At 42.9% G+C, this 14540-nt stretch overlaps 1 protein-coding gene across 5 annotated transcripts in view; it reads left to right on the top strand.

Annotated features, from left to right (window-relative positions):
- The window catches only part of LOC128330828 (sodium channel protein type 3 subunit alpha), a 105443-nt gene extending 94476 nt beyond the window's left edge, over positions 1-10967 (top strand). For all 5 annotated transcript variants that reach the window (XM_053264203.1, XM_053264210.1, XM_053264196.1 and 2 more), the window contains 4 exons: positions 116-253; positions 2217-2321; positions 2785-3055; positions 6435-10967. In XM_053264203.1, coding sequence (XP_053120178.1) covers positions 116-253; positions 2217-2321; positions 2785-3055; positions 6435-7627 — 1707 coding nt within the window. In that variant the 3' untranslated portion in view covers positions 7628-10967. The remainder of the gene's footprint in view (positions 1-115; positions 254-2216; positions 2322-2784; positions 3056-6434) is intronic.
- Positions 10968-14540: the final 3573 nt, after the last annotated feature.

Raw genomic sequence — 14540 nt, 5'->3', positions numbered from 1 at the left:
GCTTGCGTAAAGATAGGTTCTCTTTTGCATAGAATTGTCTGTTTTATGAAGAAAATGGATTGCTGCATGTCAGGTATCAACACTAAGCTACTGTAAAACTTTTTATGGTTTGTAGGTAGAAGAACAGCCTGTATATGAAGACAACCTGTATATGTATCTTTATTTTGTTATCTTTATCATCTTTGGATCATTTTTCACCTTAAACCTTTTCATTGGTGTCATCATAGATAACTTCAATCAGCAAAAAAAAAAGATAAGTATTTCCCCCCTATATTTTGTAAGTAAACCTATACATGGGCCAAACCTAAGCTTGCCTAATGTGAAGAAATAAGCTTAAAATATTAAGCCTGTTCTCATGAGCAGCCAGGTCTGGGCTGGGCTGCTCATGTGGAACACTGGGACCCACATGGATCCAGCCTTTAGCCAAGGTTAAGGGCTTGAGCGTATCCTTAACCCGGCTGCCAGGATTGTGTGCTTGCACCCCGAGCGCACCCAGAGACGGGTGTCTAGAAAGCCCATCTCATGGGGGTATCCCCCAATGCACCACGCTCATTGTGTGGCACATTGTGGGATACCCGGAGACCAGGGCGCAGTATCCCGGCCTCTGGAGATCAGCGAAGCGTGGATCATGTGGGTACACGGCAGCTTACCTGGAGGCACACCATTATCTGAGGGGAAGGTGAGTTGGACCCTGTTTTCCCCTCCATTTGCTCACAGGCCATGTGATTATTTATTTATTTATTTATTTATTTATTTTTACATTTATATCCCGCTCTTCCTCCAAGGAGAAATATATAAATATTTATATAAATATATAAAAATAAGTATAAATATTTAAAATATTTATACCCTGTCCCTCTGGTACACTACTACTCAGGGTGGCTCCCAACAATAACATAGATAAAATACCTTATGAATCCCTTTATTAGAGTTCTATTTTCCATTGAACTTCAACAAAGCAGCTGCCATTTACCGTATCCTAGTTTCAAACAGGTTTTCCTGTTTCTGTGGTAACTGTAATGTTGTTGTTTTTTAATTTTTAAGCATTTATTTATTTATTTATTTCTGCAATGTCATCTGCTTTTGGCCATACTTGGATCTCCCAAAGTGACATCATAACATTCAGGATTTCTACTACTGCACAGAAACAAGTAGAAAAGTAAAGAATCTTTTCATGCACAAGACACTGGCTGGAAAGCTCAGGTGCAATATTGTAATTTGTGTGTAGCCTAGGCACATGCTGGCCCAGTGTAGACACGACTATGGGCATAGGGGCACCAGTTACAACCTATGGGGAGTGGAATGCCAGCCTATGGCTGGAGGAAGGGTCTCACAACCCAATCTCACAACTACCATATTATCAAGCTGATCTCCAGAGGCTGAAGATAAGTGGGCTGTGATGGAGAGAGGGGGGTGACTAAACCAACACTGGTACCCATTTGTATATGGAGACTGATTTCTTAGGAGAGGAGAAGATGGAAAGGTGACATGGTTAATAAATAACACAGGTTAGTAAATAGCCAGATTGCTTTCACAATGTTTTTGTTGGTCATCCCCAAAGTTATATTGATATCTTTGGGTGGAATTCTGCATTATAACGTGTGTGGCTGTCACAAAAATGGAAGATGTCTTTCACCATTACCATTCAGGGAAGCTAACATTTCCTTCACCGTTATCCAAGTGACACACAATAAAAAAGAACGTATGAGACCTATTCAGACATTATGCTGTATGAGTGTACAAATGTCTATACACTTGCACATGTTTTTTGTGTGTGTGTGAATGATTGTACCTGTATTCATTTTAGAAGTGAACTGGGTACAGGTCCCTCAAATACATGATACAGATCAGAAGTGTACTTTTGTACCTGTATTCAACACAGTATGTTAATTATTGTACCTTTGTTCAGATCTGTACCTACACTTCACATTTATGGTGCTAGTGTTCAATATACAGTAATGTTTGAAAAGGGCTATGATGTCATTTTATAGGGCTCTGGGTTTTCCTGACTGTGCGGATATATCTTGTAATGTGTAGCTCCACCTGAATATAGATCCAAAATTATGTGTTGTTTCCCCCAGATTATTATTATTAAAGCACAAAACAAAATAATATGTATTATTACATAATGCACAATTGATATTAATGTTAATAACCGAGTGGCATAAATTAATCCATCAACATGGTTATAATTATTTTTGATATCATTTCCTTACTTTGGAGGGCAGGACATTTTTATGACAGAGGAACAAAAGAAATACTACAATGCAATGAAAAAATTAGGCTCTAAAAAACCACAAAAACCAATACCTAGACCAGGGGTAAGAATTCCTTTCTACTTCATCTCTTTTCAGATTTCTCTGTTTGTTCCATGCCTTTTTCCTGTCCAATGCCATTTTCCCCCTACAGTTTTGACTGAATATAGGATAAAATTACTATAATTCATATTTGGACAATTAAATGTATGAAACCATAGATAATGATATCAAGTTTAATATATTTGTTCATGATATGCCTGAATTTCAGGGCAGTCCAGATGTCATGGGAATTGTTTGTTGATTTCTTTTCTGGTTGCTTCCAAAGTTTTTTCAAAGAAGCCAAAACTACAGTAATCAATGTTTGCCAAAAACTAAAATACTGGGAGGCAGATTTCAGTGCCCTACCCTCAAAGGAAAAGGGCCTGGGAATTTAACTTTTTAAACAAAAGCATTTAAAGGTTGGGCTATTGACACAGTTACAGAGATGTATTTTTATATTTATTAACATTTTATTTGGTGTTTACAGAATAAATTCCAAGGTGTCGTCTTTGATTTTGTAACAAAACAAGCCTTTGACATCAGCATCATGATTCTTATCTGCCTTAATATGGTCACCATGATGGTGGAAACAGATGACCAAAGTAAAGACATGGAAATAATTTTATATAGAATTAACCTGGTGTTCATTATCCTTTTCACTGGAGAATGTGTACTCAAACTGATTTCACTTCGTCATTATTACTTCACCATTGGCTGGAACATTTTTGACTTTGTAGTTGTCATACTCTCCATTGTAGGTAAGAACCATTTGCTTCCAAGAATAAATGGAGACTAGAATTAATGTATATACTTATATCTATCTATTAACATACATGTGGTTTCACACGACACACCTGAGCAAGTGTATGCACCATGGGAACCTCCAGCTCCCAGCTAACTGGTTTTGCTTTGGTCATGTGAACCCACCCTATGTTTTGTGCTAAAGAGGAATTAAATGAATCTGAGTGTCAGGGGGGAGTATGACGAGTCAGGGAAGAGGAGGGAGCCCACAAGCCTGAAGCTAGCTCATGCTTGTAAGGCCAAGCCATTGTTTGTAGTTGAATGTGAAGTGGCTCATGGTCGCATGCAGGTCAAGCCAGTGGTTGTGGATATCTGTCCCAGTTTGCACCACAGTGTTTGTGGGAATGGGTGCCCCAGGCCACCACCCACTGTCTGGGAAGCACATTAAATGCTTTGCATCTGGAAGTAATTTCACATTTGGTCCACACATGCTTTTTCCTAGTGAGCAAGAGGATGTAAATATACATGTCCCTTGATGGACTGGGGTATTGGGAAGAATTCAGCAAGAAAAAGAACTCTTGCCCTTTTCAATATGATCATATCAGAACATGAAGTCTCTGCAGGGGGTAAAGTACCTGAAGTCTGAAGAGTTCTGTTGTTGCTTCCTAATAGTGCAATTTGGTGGCACGGGTGGGGGGCCAGTGTGTTGTTGTTGTTGTTATTGTTATTATTGTTATTATTATTAAAACTTTTATACCGCCCTTCCAAAAGGCTCAGGGCGGTTTACATTAAAACACCATTAAAATCAGTTAATAATTAAAACAAAAATTATAAAGCATAAAACAGTGATTAACAATTAAAAACATCATAAAACAACAATTAAATAATCAGAACAATTTAAAAACAAGTTTTAAAAAGCTGAGAAGGCCTGGTTGAAGAGATGTGTTTTCAGGTGTTTTCTGAAAATTGCCAGAGATGGGGAGGATTGTATCTCAGCAGGGAGCGCATTCCACAATCTTGGGGCAGTAGCCTAAAGAAGGCTGTAGAGAAACAGGTTTTGGATTTAAGAAAGTACAGGGAAAGGAAGAGCCCAAAGGGGCGCAGTGATTATCATACACCCTTGTTCTTCCTTTAGTTGGACCCTTGTGGCTCAGGCACAACTGAAGGACCTCTTTCTTCAGGGATGGAACCAGGCAGCAGTGGAGAACTAAAAACAGCTTGGGGGTTAGGCAGCAAGGGTAAATCCAAAAGGTGTCTGGTTTTGTGCAGCCAACTTCTCATAGCAGCGAGGAGAGCTGGGTATATCAGGCCAGTGAGGAAGGCCAATCTGGAGGCTGAAAGTGTGAGTGACGTGAAGAGCAAGACACGGCCTGGTGTTATGGCAGATGTCAAGTCTATCGTCCATACAGTGGGTGACTCCATGGTATAGAGACCAAATGAAGCACACTGGTTCAAGAAGCCCAAAATGGGCCCTGAGACAAAATACCAGCCCTTCCTTCTTCTTGAGGAGGGAAGTTCCGGTGGATCTCCAAAGGATCCACTGTCTTTGTTTGCTGTGCTTGAGTAAAACACAATGGCATGAATGGTCAAGAACAACCTGTATGTAAATGGACTAAATGGATGGTATTTGTTAGGTTAGAAGGACCCAGTAAACCAATCAGTAATTTTAATGAGCACACCTCCTGAGATCCTATTGCCCACTTAGCTCTTTTGTGATGGGAAGGGAGTTGCGTTTGCAGTGCCTTATCTGGCTTTTCCTGCTGAGGTGATTAGCATTAGCTTGTTTGAAGGAACTGTAGATGAGGGGAAGTAAAGGGTCAGTCTTCAGACAGAAAGACCTTGAAAGTGAAGTTAACTAGCAAGCTAACTCGGGTTTGCTTAGACATTCCTTAATATAGGGAAAGGCACAAAGCTTATCCACTTTCAATTTGCTTGGCAGCTGTTGAATCTGGGGGCTGTTGAATTGTCCCATTGCCTGCCAAGTGACCTGTCACCAATATACCAACAAATAGGAAGCCCACAATCCCATGAGACTCCCTGAATATGTTAAGAGTGGGAACTACATGCCTGTAGTCCCAAACATAAGCAGAGAGGCTTCTGGGAGCCTTCAGAACGGCAATGCTGGCAGCACATCTGCAAATCTGGTTCCTAGCAAACCTCATGCAGATATGCCCTGATGAACCCTTCTCATGAGACTATATTACTCAGATTGGGAAAATGTTTATACCATATGTACATTGTTGTGCATGATGAATGCACACCTGTTTCATAGTATATAAATGCCACAGGAAGACATGATAGGCTGTTGTGACTACAAGCACTGAAATACATGTATATCAGATAGTCGCACATGATGATATGAGCCCCTTTTCTGACATATAAGAAGGTTGTACACGTGGCCATCAAGTGCGGGCAGGGAGGGAGTAGAGGGAAGGCAAGATCAAGCTTACCTTCTCCCCAGATAACCCTGCCTGATGTGTGGGGGACCCTGCTCGCCCACCCACATGATCCCTGCTGCTCCTGCCAGCACAGATCTCTGCAGGCCGGGATAATGAGTCCCGCCCTACAGCAATCACTAAATGTATCACCCAAGCATTTAGGGATTTCCCCATGAGTCAGGCGCCCTAGGCATGTATGATCCATGTATGCTCTAGGCATGTATCTCTGCATATGCTCGGGATGTATAAAGGGCTGCACGCCCTTTACCTGAACTTGGGGTAAAGGGTGCACTCGTGCCCATTAACCCAGGTAAAAGTCTGGGTAAAAAACTCAGGCTGCCGGGGGAGGCAGCACCGTGATCGGTCTCGATCCTGACGCTGCACACGAGCAGCCATACCCAGGTAGGACAGCCCTAACCTGGGTAGGGCTGCTCATGTGCACAGCCTCAAGTAATATCTGTGTAGGAAAATCATCATGTATGAAGGGGCATAGAGAAAACAGTTTTGGCTCCTGAAATGTCCCAGCCACAATTTGACTCGCACTATTGTGTGACCCAAAGCAGTTCATTTGACTTTTTTTTTACTGTTATTAATTTTTATAATACTTCTTAGTGTGCCAGTCTCATTCCTTTTCAGAGAACCAGGATATTTTACTAATTTTGTTTTGATATATCAAGTGCTTTAAAATTTACCTGAAAGATTAGCTGAAGATCTGTAACAAATCAAACACATGCTTTGTGGTCCATGCTTTCTGCTTGTTAAATTATTTCCATGCACTAGTGTCTGTGCAGTGTTCTATTTCTCCCGGGCAATTGATAATCTAGAAAAGGGAATAATTTGGCTGTAGATTTCTTACAGTCATAGCTTGAATCTTGGGTTTAATGCCAGATCGCGTTCCCCAAATGATAGCAACTGGGCTGTAAAACTAGTGGTGCGTTTAAATATGTTTCTTTTGCAGGTATGTTCCTGGCTGAGATCATTGAGAAATACTTTGTGTCCCCTACCTTGTTCCGCGTTATCCGACTTGCCAGGATAGGTCGAATCCTGCGTCTAATCAAGGGTGCAAAAGGGATACGCACGCTGCTCTTTGCCTTGATGATGTCTCTTCCTGCCTTGTTTAACATTGGCCTCCTCCTTTTCCTGGTCATGTTCATCTACGCTATCTTTGGAATGTCCAACTTTGCCTATGTCAAAAGGGAAGCTGGCATTGATGACTTGTTCAACTTTGAAACGTTTGGCAACAGTATGCTCTGCCTCTTTCAAATTACCACCTCTGCTGGCTGGGATGGCTTGCTAGCACCCATTCTGAACAGTGGCGTGCCAGACTGTGACCCTGAGACAGACCACCCAGGAAGCTCAGTCAAAGGCGACTGTGGCAACCCTTCCGTTGGGATTTTCTTCTTTGTCAGTTATATTATCATATCCTTTTTAGTTGTAGTGAACATGTATATTGCAGTTATTTTGGAGAACTTCAGCGTTGCTACAGAAGAAAGCGCTGAGCCTTTGAGTGAGGATGACTTTGAGATGTTCTATGAAGTCTGGGAAAAGTTTGATCCAGATGCATCTCAGTTTATAGAGTATAGTAAACTCTCTGATTTTGCTGCTTCACTGGATCCTCCTCTTCTCATTGCAAAACCAAACCGTGTTCAGCTTATTGCAATGGATCTGCCTATGGTAAGTGGTGACAGAATTCACTGCCTTGACATCTTGTTTGCCTTTACAAAGCGTGTTCTGGGAGAAAGTGAAGAAATGGATTTACTTCGGGTACAAATGGAAGATCGGTTTATGGCAGCCAATCCTTCCAAAGTTTCATATGAACCAATTACAACTACATTGAAACGAAAGCAAGAGGAAGTATCTGCTACTGTCATTCAGCGGACCATCAGGAGGTTCCTCTTGAAACAAAAAGTTAAAAAAGTGACCTCTATGTATAATAAAGATAAATGCAAAGATGGTGTGGTTCTCCCTATCAAAGACATGATCACTGACAAGTTTAATGAGAACTCCACTCCAGAGAAGACGGACGAGAGTTCTTCCACAACTTCCCCACCCTCCTATGATAGTGTTACAAACCCAGAGAAAGAGACCTATGAAAAGGGCAAAAGAGACAGGGACTATAAAGGTAAAGAAGTCAGGGTTAGCAAAATGTGACTGTTCCAATTCTGTTTTTTGTGAAAAACTTGTTTATAGCCTTTGAAAGGGATGTATTTGTCAGCAGGACTCCAGAGTTGATGGAGATTTATGCCAAACTGTCAGTGTTTACTTTATACAGAATATATATATATATATGATGTATATACAGATAATCTTCTCTAAAGGTCAGTGCCTATAACAAGACGGTGACTCCTCGTCATCAGACTGTCACTCTGTAAAGCAGGGTAACTGCCTTGGCAGGAAGTTGCTGTTCTCACTGTGGCTGACATTGCAGAAGAGGAGATGACAGTACAGCGGCACAGACCATGGGGAATAAGGTGTGCGAGGCTACAACCTGTGTGTTTAATATATTGCAGGACACTTAGTTCAGTAAGTGTTTCCACTGTGTGTATTTCAACTGCCACATTTGCCATATTTTTACAAAAAAAAGAAGTGTTAGTGAATTTATCATTTTTTTAAATTCACAGGGTGTTTATTATTATATGTGACTATTTTTGTAAATGGGTTTTACGTTGTGGTGGGAGTGGGGTTGGGGGCAGGGTTACCAGGAACAGGTGTTCTACTCTCTGATTCTTTATAACATACAGACAGAGAAGCGGTTTGCATGAAGGCATGCTGCACTTACCGATCATGCATGGAATCAACGTGACATCATCAGGCAGAGTTTTGAACCACTTCTGTATTTCTGGTTGGCAGTGATTTTTTAAAAAGCAGTTTTACACCCTTCTGTTGACAGATCGGGCAAATCGTCTTGTGCCTGCAATTTCTAAAAATTCCCAAATGTGTTGTTCTTTCAGCAGATCACTAAATCCATGGACAGTCTTAGTTCTAGAGATTTGTCTGTCTCTAGATTCTTACTTGGCAGAATTGACTTTATATTGAGCATCCCCTACATCATAGGTTAATTCCAGTATCAGTTAATCCACAGAATCACAATTATAGCATGCAATCAAGCAGGAAGAAAGAAGGTGCCCCATACCAGAGGTGCCTGCAATTCAAGACATTAAGGAAATGGTCTGGGACTAAGATAATGCACAGATACTAGCCAACATCCTAACAAAGCACTAATTCTCTGCTAGGGTTACCAACAGTCCCTTTTTAGCAGGGACACTCCTTATTTTAGCACAAAATTGTCTGTTCCTTATAGGATGCCATTTGTACCTTATTTTAAGTTAATGGGAAGAACCTATGGCTCTGATCAAACCAGTTATTTTCACTAATAACAAAATAATTAATGACCTCCAACTCCTTGCCCTTTTCCTTCCCTACCAGTGTCCTCTGTGGTTCTGGTGGGCAGCAGGCCTAGGGATGCCAGAAGTCCCATATTGGGGACATTAACAAAACATTAACAGCCATCAATGACTGGCTAACTTAGTATTATCCAGATATCAGGATCATGAAAATCATGCAAGTGATGACTACTAGATGGTGCTCATGTGTGAAACCTATCTTTACTGGCTAATAATGCTTCTCTTTCTAGAAAACAAAATTACATCACACCCAGTTTGGCTAAACATGGTTATATCAATAAGCAGAGGAGATGCAATCTAAGTTGTAACTTATACCATAGTTTAAGCTGAAAGTGGTAAAAACCCATACTGAATTCAGGCTCCCAGTTACTCCTACATACTCCCCACCTTGTGTCCCTTATTGTGGAATGTTGGCAACCCTGTCTGAGGAAGCACTCCCTGTGGCTTGGAAGTGGATCCCTGATGGTGTGTGTCCTTCAGGGACCCATTTCCAGATCACAGAGATGTTTCCTGGGGCAGGGAGATCAGCAAATATCACATACACACCCTAGGCGCATGAGTGTACATGCGGTCTTAGCCTGGAAGACAGCAGCAGTGTGCATGCAAATTGCCAGTGCTTCAGGAAGTTGGCCACTATCTAAACAGCACATAAATACCTGAAGAGAAAAAGAAGGAAAGAAATGGGGAAGTAGGGGCTTAAGTTCTACTTTGTCTTAAGATATGGAATATTCATCTGCTTTCAGTACAGTTCATGCCTAAATTCTAAAGTAAAACCTAGTTCTAAATGTAATGTAAATACTCATTTTACATTTGTACATATTTAAGCATACAAACGATGGTCTGGCCATAATATACTGTATCTCTGCGAATGTGCCACCATGGGTCGATCTTGCAAGCTCTTGACAGGTAATGGAGCTCTTCTCACGATGAGTGAGAAGAGCTCTGGGGCAGTCTGCAGGGAAAGCAGGTTTAACTCACCTTCCCCGCAGACCATCCCTGTGCCTTCCCTGGGTGGACGGATTGCCCACCTAGACGCCTGGCGGCTCACCCAACAGCTCCGGGGATTGGGGTGGCAGGACGCACTGCTGCACGTCACCCCTCCCCTCTCCCCCGAGCTCAAATAATGCACTGCGCAAATCTGCGGTGCATTTTTGGGATCCCACCCCCAAGTGTGCCAGACGTGGCTACAAGTAGCCACAGTTGATACACAATTAAAAAAAATGAAGTTAAGCGAGTTCTTGCTCCCTTAATCTAATTTTAGAGGAGGCTACTTTGGTGGGTTTGCCACCGTACAGCCACAAGCATCAGGCCCAAACCTGATCGTTCACATGCACATACAAAACCAGGCTGGGCTCCCTTAGCCCGGTTTTGCATGCATGTGTGAATAGTCTCAAAATCTAGTAGTTGGTAAAGGTAAAGTGTGCTGTCAAGTTGATTTCGACTCCTGGCACCCACAGAGCCCTGTGGTTTTCTTTGGTAGAATACTGGAGGGGTTTACCATTGCCTCCTCCCACGCAGTGTGAGATGATGCCTTTCAGCATCTTCCTCTATCGCTGCTGCCCAGTATAGTACAAGTGGGGATTCGAACCAGCAACCTTCTGCTTGTTAGTAAAGCATTTCCCTGCTGCGCTACATACCATTATAGATAATCTGGAGAGTGTTGATACATGTGAATATTGCATTCGCTACTACTATACCTTGCTCCTTCCACTGTCCTTTTTTTTTTCCTATAAGAAGTGGTGAAGTGAATGAAATTGCCTCATTTCTTCATATCACTGAGCAATAGTTTGCAATTATTTATGAGCTCTTTTCCCCCCTTTTTCCTTTGAAAATTTCAAGTAGCCACTATATGGCATAGACCAAGACTGTATAGGGAATACTGCAAGCTCTTTAACCTGTTGACAATGTGGTTAGCATATATAAATAATGTTAAAAAAATTGGCAGCATTTATGTACATAAAATTATCTTCAGATTCATGTAGTTTTCTTTTCCACAGTCACTTTGTTTACTTTACATTCATTGTAACTTTCAACCAAGACCTCTACGAACACAGAAACACAAAAAATAAAGAAATGAATTAAAATTGGTTGATTATTTTAGTTAATAACAATTTTTTATTAGACAGTATGTCATGAAAGAATATGTGTATATAAAAGGCAAGGCTGTGTTCCAAAGAGCCACATCCCCCTTCTCAACACATTCAACTTACAGGTAAATGTGTGTGGGAGCTACTTAGTGGATTGCAGCCACTACCTTAAACATGAGATTAAGGTAGGACATCATTGATTTCTTTCAAGTTTTTATTCCTTTCATCTGCTCTTATTGTTTGGAACATATTGTACGAACCCTCTTCAAAATGCAATACAGGTGAACCCTGTTATCCATGGGGGTGCCATTCTCTGCTACAACCGCGGATAATGGAACCGTGGATACCGAGTCATTGAGTCAGTGACACTCGGAGGTTAGGTTCCTGGAGACTCTAAAATCGGTGGGAAAGAGCACTCAAAACTCTCCCCAAAAGTGCCCTACCATGCTACACAGGTCTCCAGATGTCCAGCAATGCCCCCCAAAAGTCCCATATCTGGTGTTTGTGTGCAAAAAAGCACCAGATAGATAGAACAAATGAGCCACAAATTGGCTCCTCTCCTCAAAATGGAAGCTGGAAATTACCTCCAAGGTCATTTCTAGCCACGCCAAACCCGTGGATATGCAAAATTAACCCTTTGTGAACCCCGCCCCGGCACATATGCCAAGGTCTGGTGTCAATTATCCAACTGCAGAAACGCAAAACTGCAGATGTCAGATCAGCAAATGGCGAGGGTCACCTTATGACACAATGTTTTCCCAAGAATAAAGGTTCACATGACCATTTGGGCTGGGGAGGGCGGGGAGGCAGGCTCCTGCTTACCTTCCCCCACATGACCAGCACTCCTTCCTTGGCAGTATCACTTGCATGCCCACATAACAAGTGGCATGCCAATGCAGAGGCTGGGGAAAAGAGCGTCCCAGTCTCCAGGAATACCACAATGCTCTGCGCAAGCAGCATAGCACTTGCTGGGACACATTCTAGAGGCTGAGACACTCTTTCCCCCAGCCTCTATGGTTGCACTGGCTGTTGTCCATGCTGCCACAAAACCGGGCCGTGAAGTAGGAGGACGTACATGCATCCTCCTACCTCACTTTGAGCCTGGGTAGAAAACCAGTGGGGGAGCATCAGGATTGGTCCTGATCCTGGCACTCCACATGACCAGCTCTACCCTATAAAGCAGCCCTATAAAATGGCAAATGGGTATAAATCAGATTGGGAATACCTCTATTTTATACATGAGTTAAAAGTAAATGAAGCCTCTTTTCCTTTTGCAAGGCTTTCACATGTTAGTGAATTGCATGAAGGAAGTTGCTATTACCATACAAAATACAAGCTGCATTTACAAAACCAAACCCTGTCCTGTGATACCTTCAAGGCTAACAAATATATCATATTACGTACATATTATTATAGTGTATGTGTGTATACTTTTTATTTATCATATTTTATAAACATAGTTTCTAAATATTACAAACTCCTGCAAACTGGGTAAAGAGGCAGCTTTTCAGGAACCTCCCCTGTAGTCAGCAGGAAGAGAACCACTGTCCCTCTCCGTGCTAGTACAGCATCCCTCCCACCAGGGGGGGCAGCAAGATTGAAGTGGGCCCTGGGACAAAAGGTGAAGATGATCCCCTTCCCCTCCCCCTGCCTGGTGGGGGGGGAGGGAGAGCAAAAGGCAAGGTGTCACTCAGCTGGTGGGCCCCCTCGTCCTCAGAGGCCCAGGGACATTGGTCCATCTCCCCCGGCCCCCACTTGTTCAGGTATCGCTCTGCCCCGCCTCCCAGTGGCCGCTGCTATGGCCTCATGTGATCTTCCGACATTGTACTGGAACTGGGGGAGGGCAACCTACTATACTACAAGGCTCAGTCTCCCACTTTTGGCATCGGAACCCTTGTATCCAGTCCTATGACCTGTTGTGGTAGTCTCATTCCTTGTCGGGCCAGGCAGTAGATGCGGACAATTTTTTTAAAAAAAAAATTAAGTTTCAACCACTGCTTGTCATGACCTTCCTATTTTATTCTAGAACCTATTGAAAATCATTCTCCAGCTAGTTAAAGCCACTTTGAGGAGGGAGTGCTCTTTGATGTGTTGATCTATCACGGCCAGATGCCTCAGAGCACAAGTATTGCTTCCCGCTCTAATACAGAGTGGTATCTTCGCTCACGTAACATTAAATACTTCATTTTTCCTGATAAGAAATAGCCCATTGTCAGAATCTTAGGCAGAGGAAGGGAATAAATTGCATTGCAGTAGCCTAAGCAGGGTAAATTGAAGTGTATTACCATCTCCCAGGAGAGAAGGCAATCACATGCATCTCAGCTGCAGGAAAGAGATTTGGCGCATATAGAGGAAGACATAACATGAAAAATGTATAGCAGTCAGGCATGCCAAACACATTACACTTAAGCCATTTCTCAGTTTAACAAATGCCATTTTAAGTTTTTCACACACACATTCATTCAGGGGTGAGAAACAAAAAGAACCTGAGTCAGCCAAAATGGCCATTCTTGGAACTTATCATTTGCATACCAGTCCATTTTACAAAGAAAAATGGCTATTCTGTGTCAAACTTCATCACAAGTTTTATTTTCAATTACTGTTATCCCTCCTTTCTTTCATCGTGGAACTCAGGGCATCATACAGGGGTTCCTAGGTAGTCTTCTATCCACTGACCAGACCTATACCGGCTTAGCTTCAGCAAACTGCCTGTATCACGCATCAAGCCCTATGATGTTTCCCCTCACCACCTCTGGGTCACAGGGCTAACCGTGGTATAGATATAGGCTTACATTCTCCACAGTGAGCCACTGATGTAAGGAACAGGTGCACTTGCTGCTTCTTAGTCCCTTCAAATGCCACCAACACTGCTTCCAAAGTCAGGGTGGCTTGGTGGCTCCTAAGGAGTGTGTGATGGTATGCACGCACAGAATGATCGGAGTGCTGTCGGAATTGCGATGATGTACGTCGCTACAGAGCCTACCTGTGTTAACCCAGTAGTCCTTCATGACAGGAGGGGCTGCTGGATTGTCAGAGGCTTATAAATCACTGAAGGCACGCCTGCCGCACGGAGGAGCAGGTTAGAGGGCTTGACTGTCACCTCCCCCCTCCCTCCAGGCGCATAAGGATGATTGGGCAAGGGGAGACAGTCATCTGGGGGCCCCACAGCTTAGGGGGCACCCAAGAGACATGTCACATGCCTCCCCTACCCAGTGCTGGCCCCAGCTTCCTTGATTAACTGAAATTTTTTTCAAATGTAAAAAAAAATTCCACCTTTGTTCAGAGGCATAACTGCAATTGCACACTGTAACAGGCCATTATCTTCCACCAAGGAGACATGCCTGGAAAGCTCATGGCAGGTTTTCCCCACTGCTACCCAGGACATGGTGGCCCTGGCACTGCACCATTCGCCAACTTCAGGGGGCATCGTGGCCACGGGGCCACCCTCCAAACTGGCTGGCTGAGGTCCAGCTGCCCTCCAAGCCCTGAGCTGCACCCCGTTTTCTGCTCCCACAATGCTCTGGGGTGCTCTCATTTGCATGCCTGCCTGCCACAGCTTCCTGCTCACACAGT

The sequence above is a fragment of the Hemicordylus capensis genome, chromosome 1 (genome assembly GCF_027244095.1).
Source record: "Hemicordylus capensis ecotype Gifberg chromosome 1, rHemCap1.1.pri, whole genome shotgun sequence".
NCBI classification, from domain to species: domain Eukaryota; kingdom Metazoa; phylum Chordata; class Lepidosauria; order Squamata; family Cordylidae; genus Hemicordylus; species Hemicordylus capensis.
Note: the sequence above shows the minus strand (reverse complement) of the source record. Positions and strands in the feature narration are given on the sequence as shown.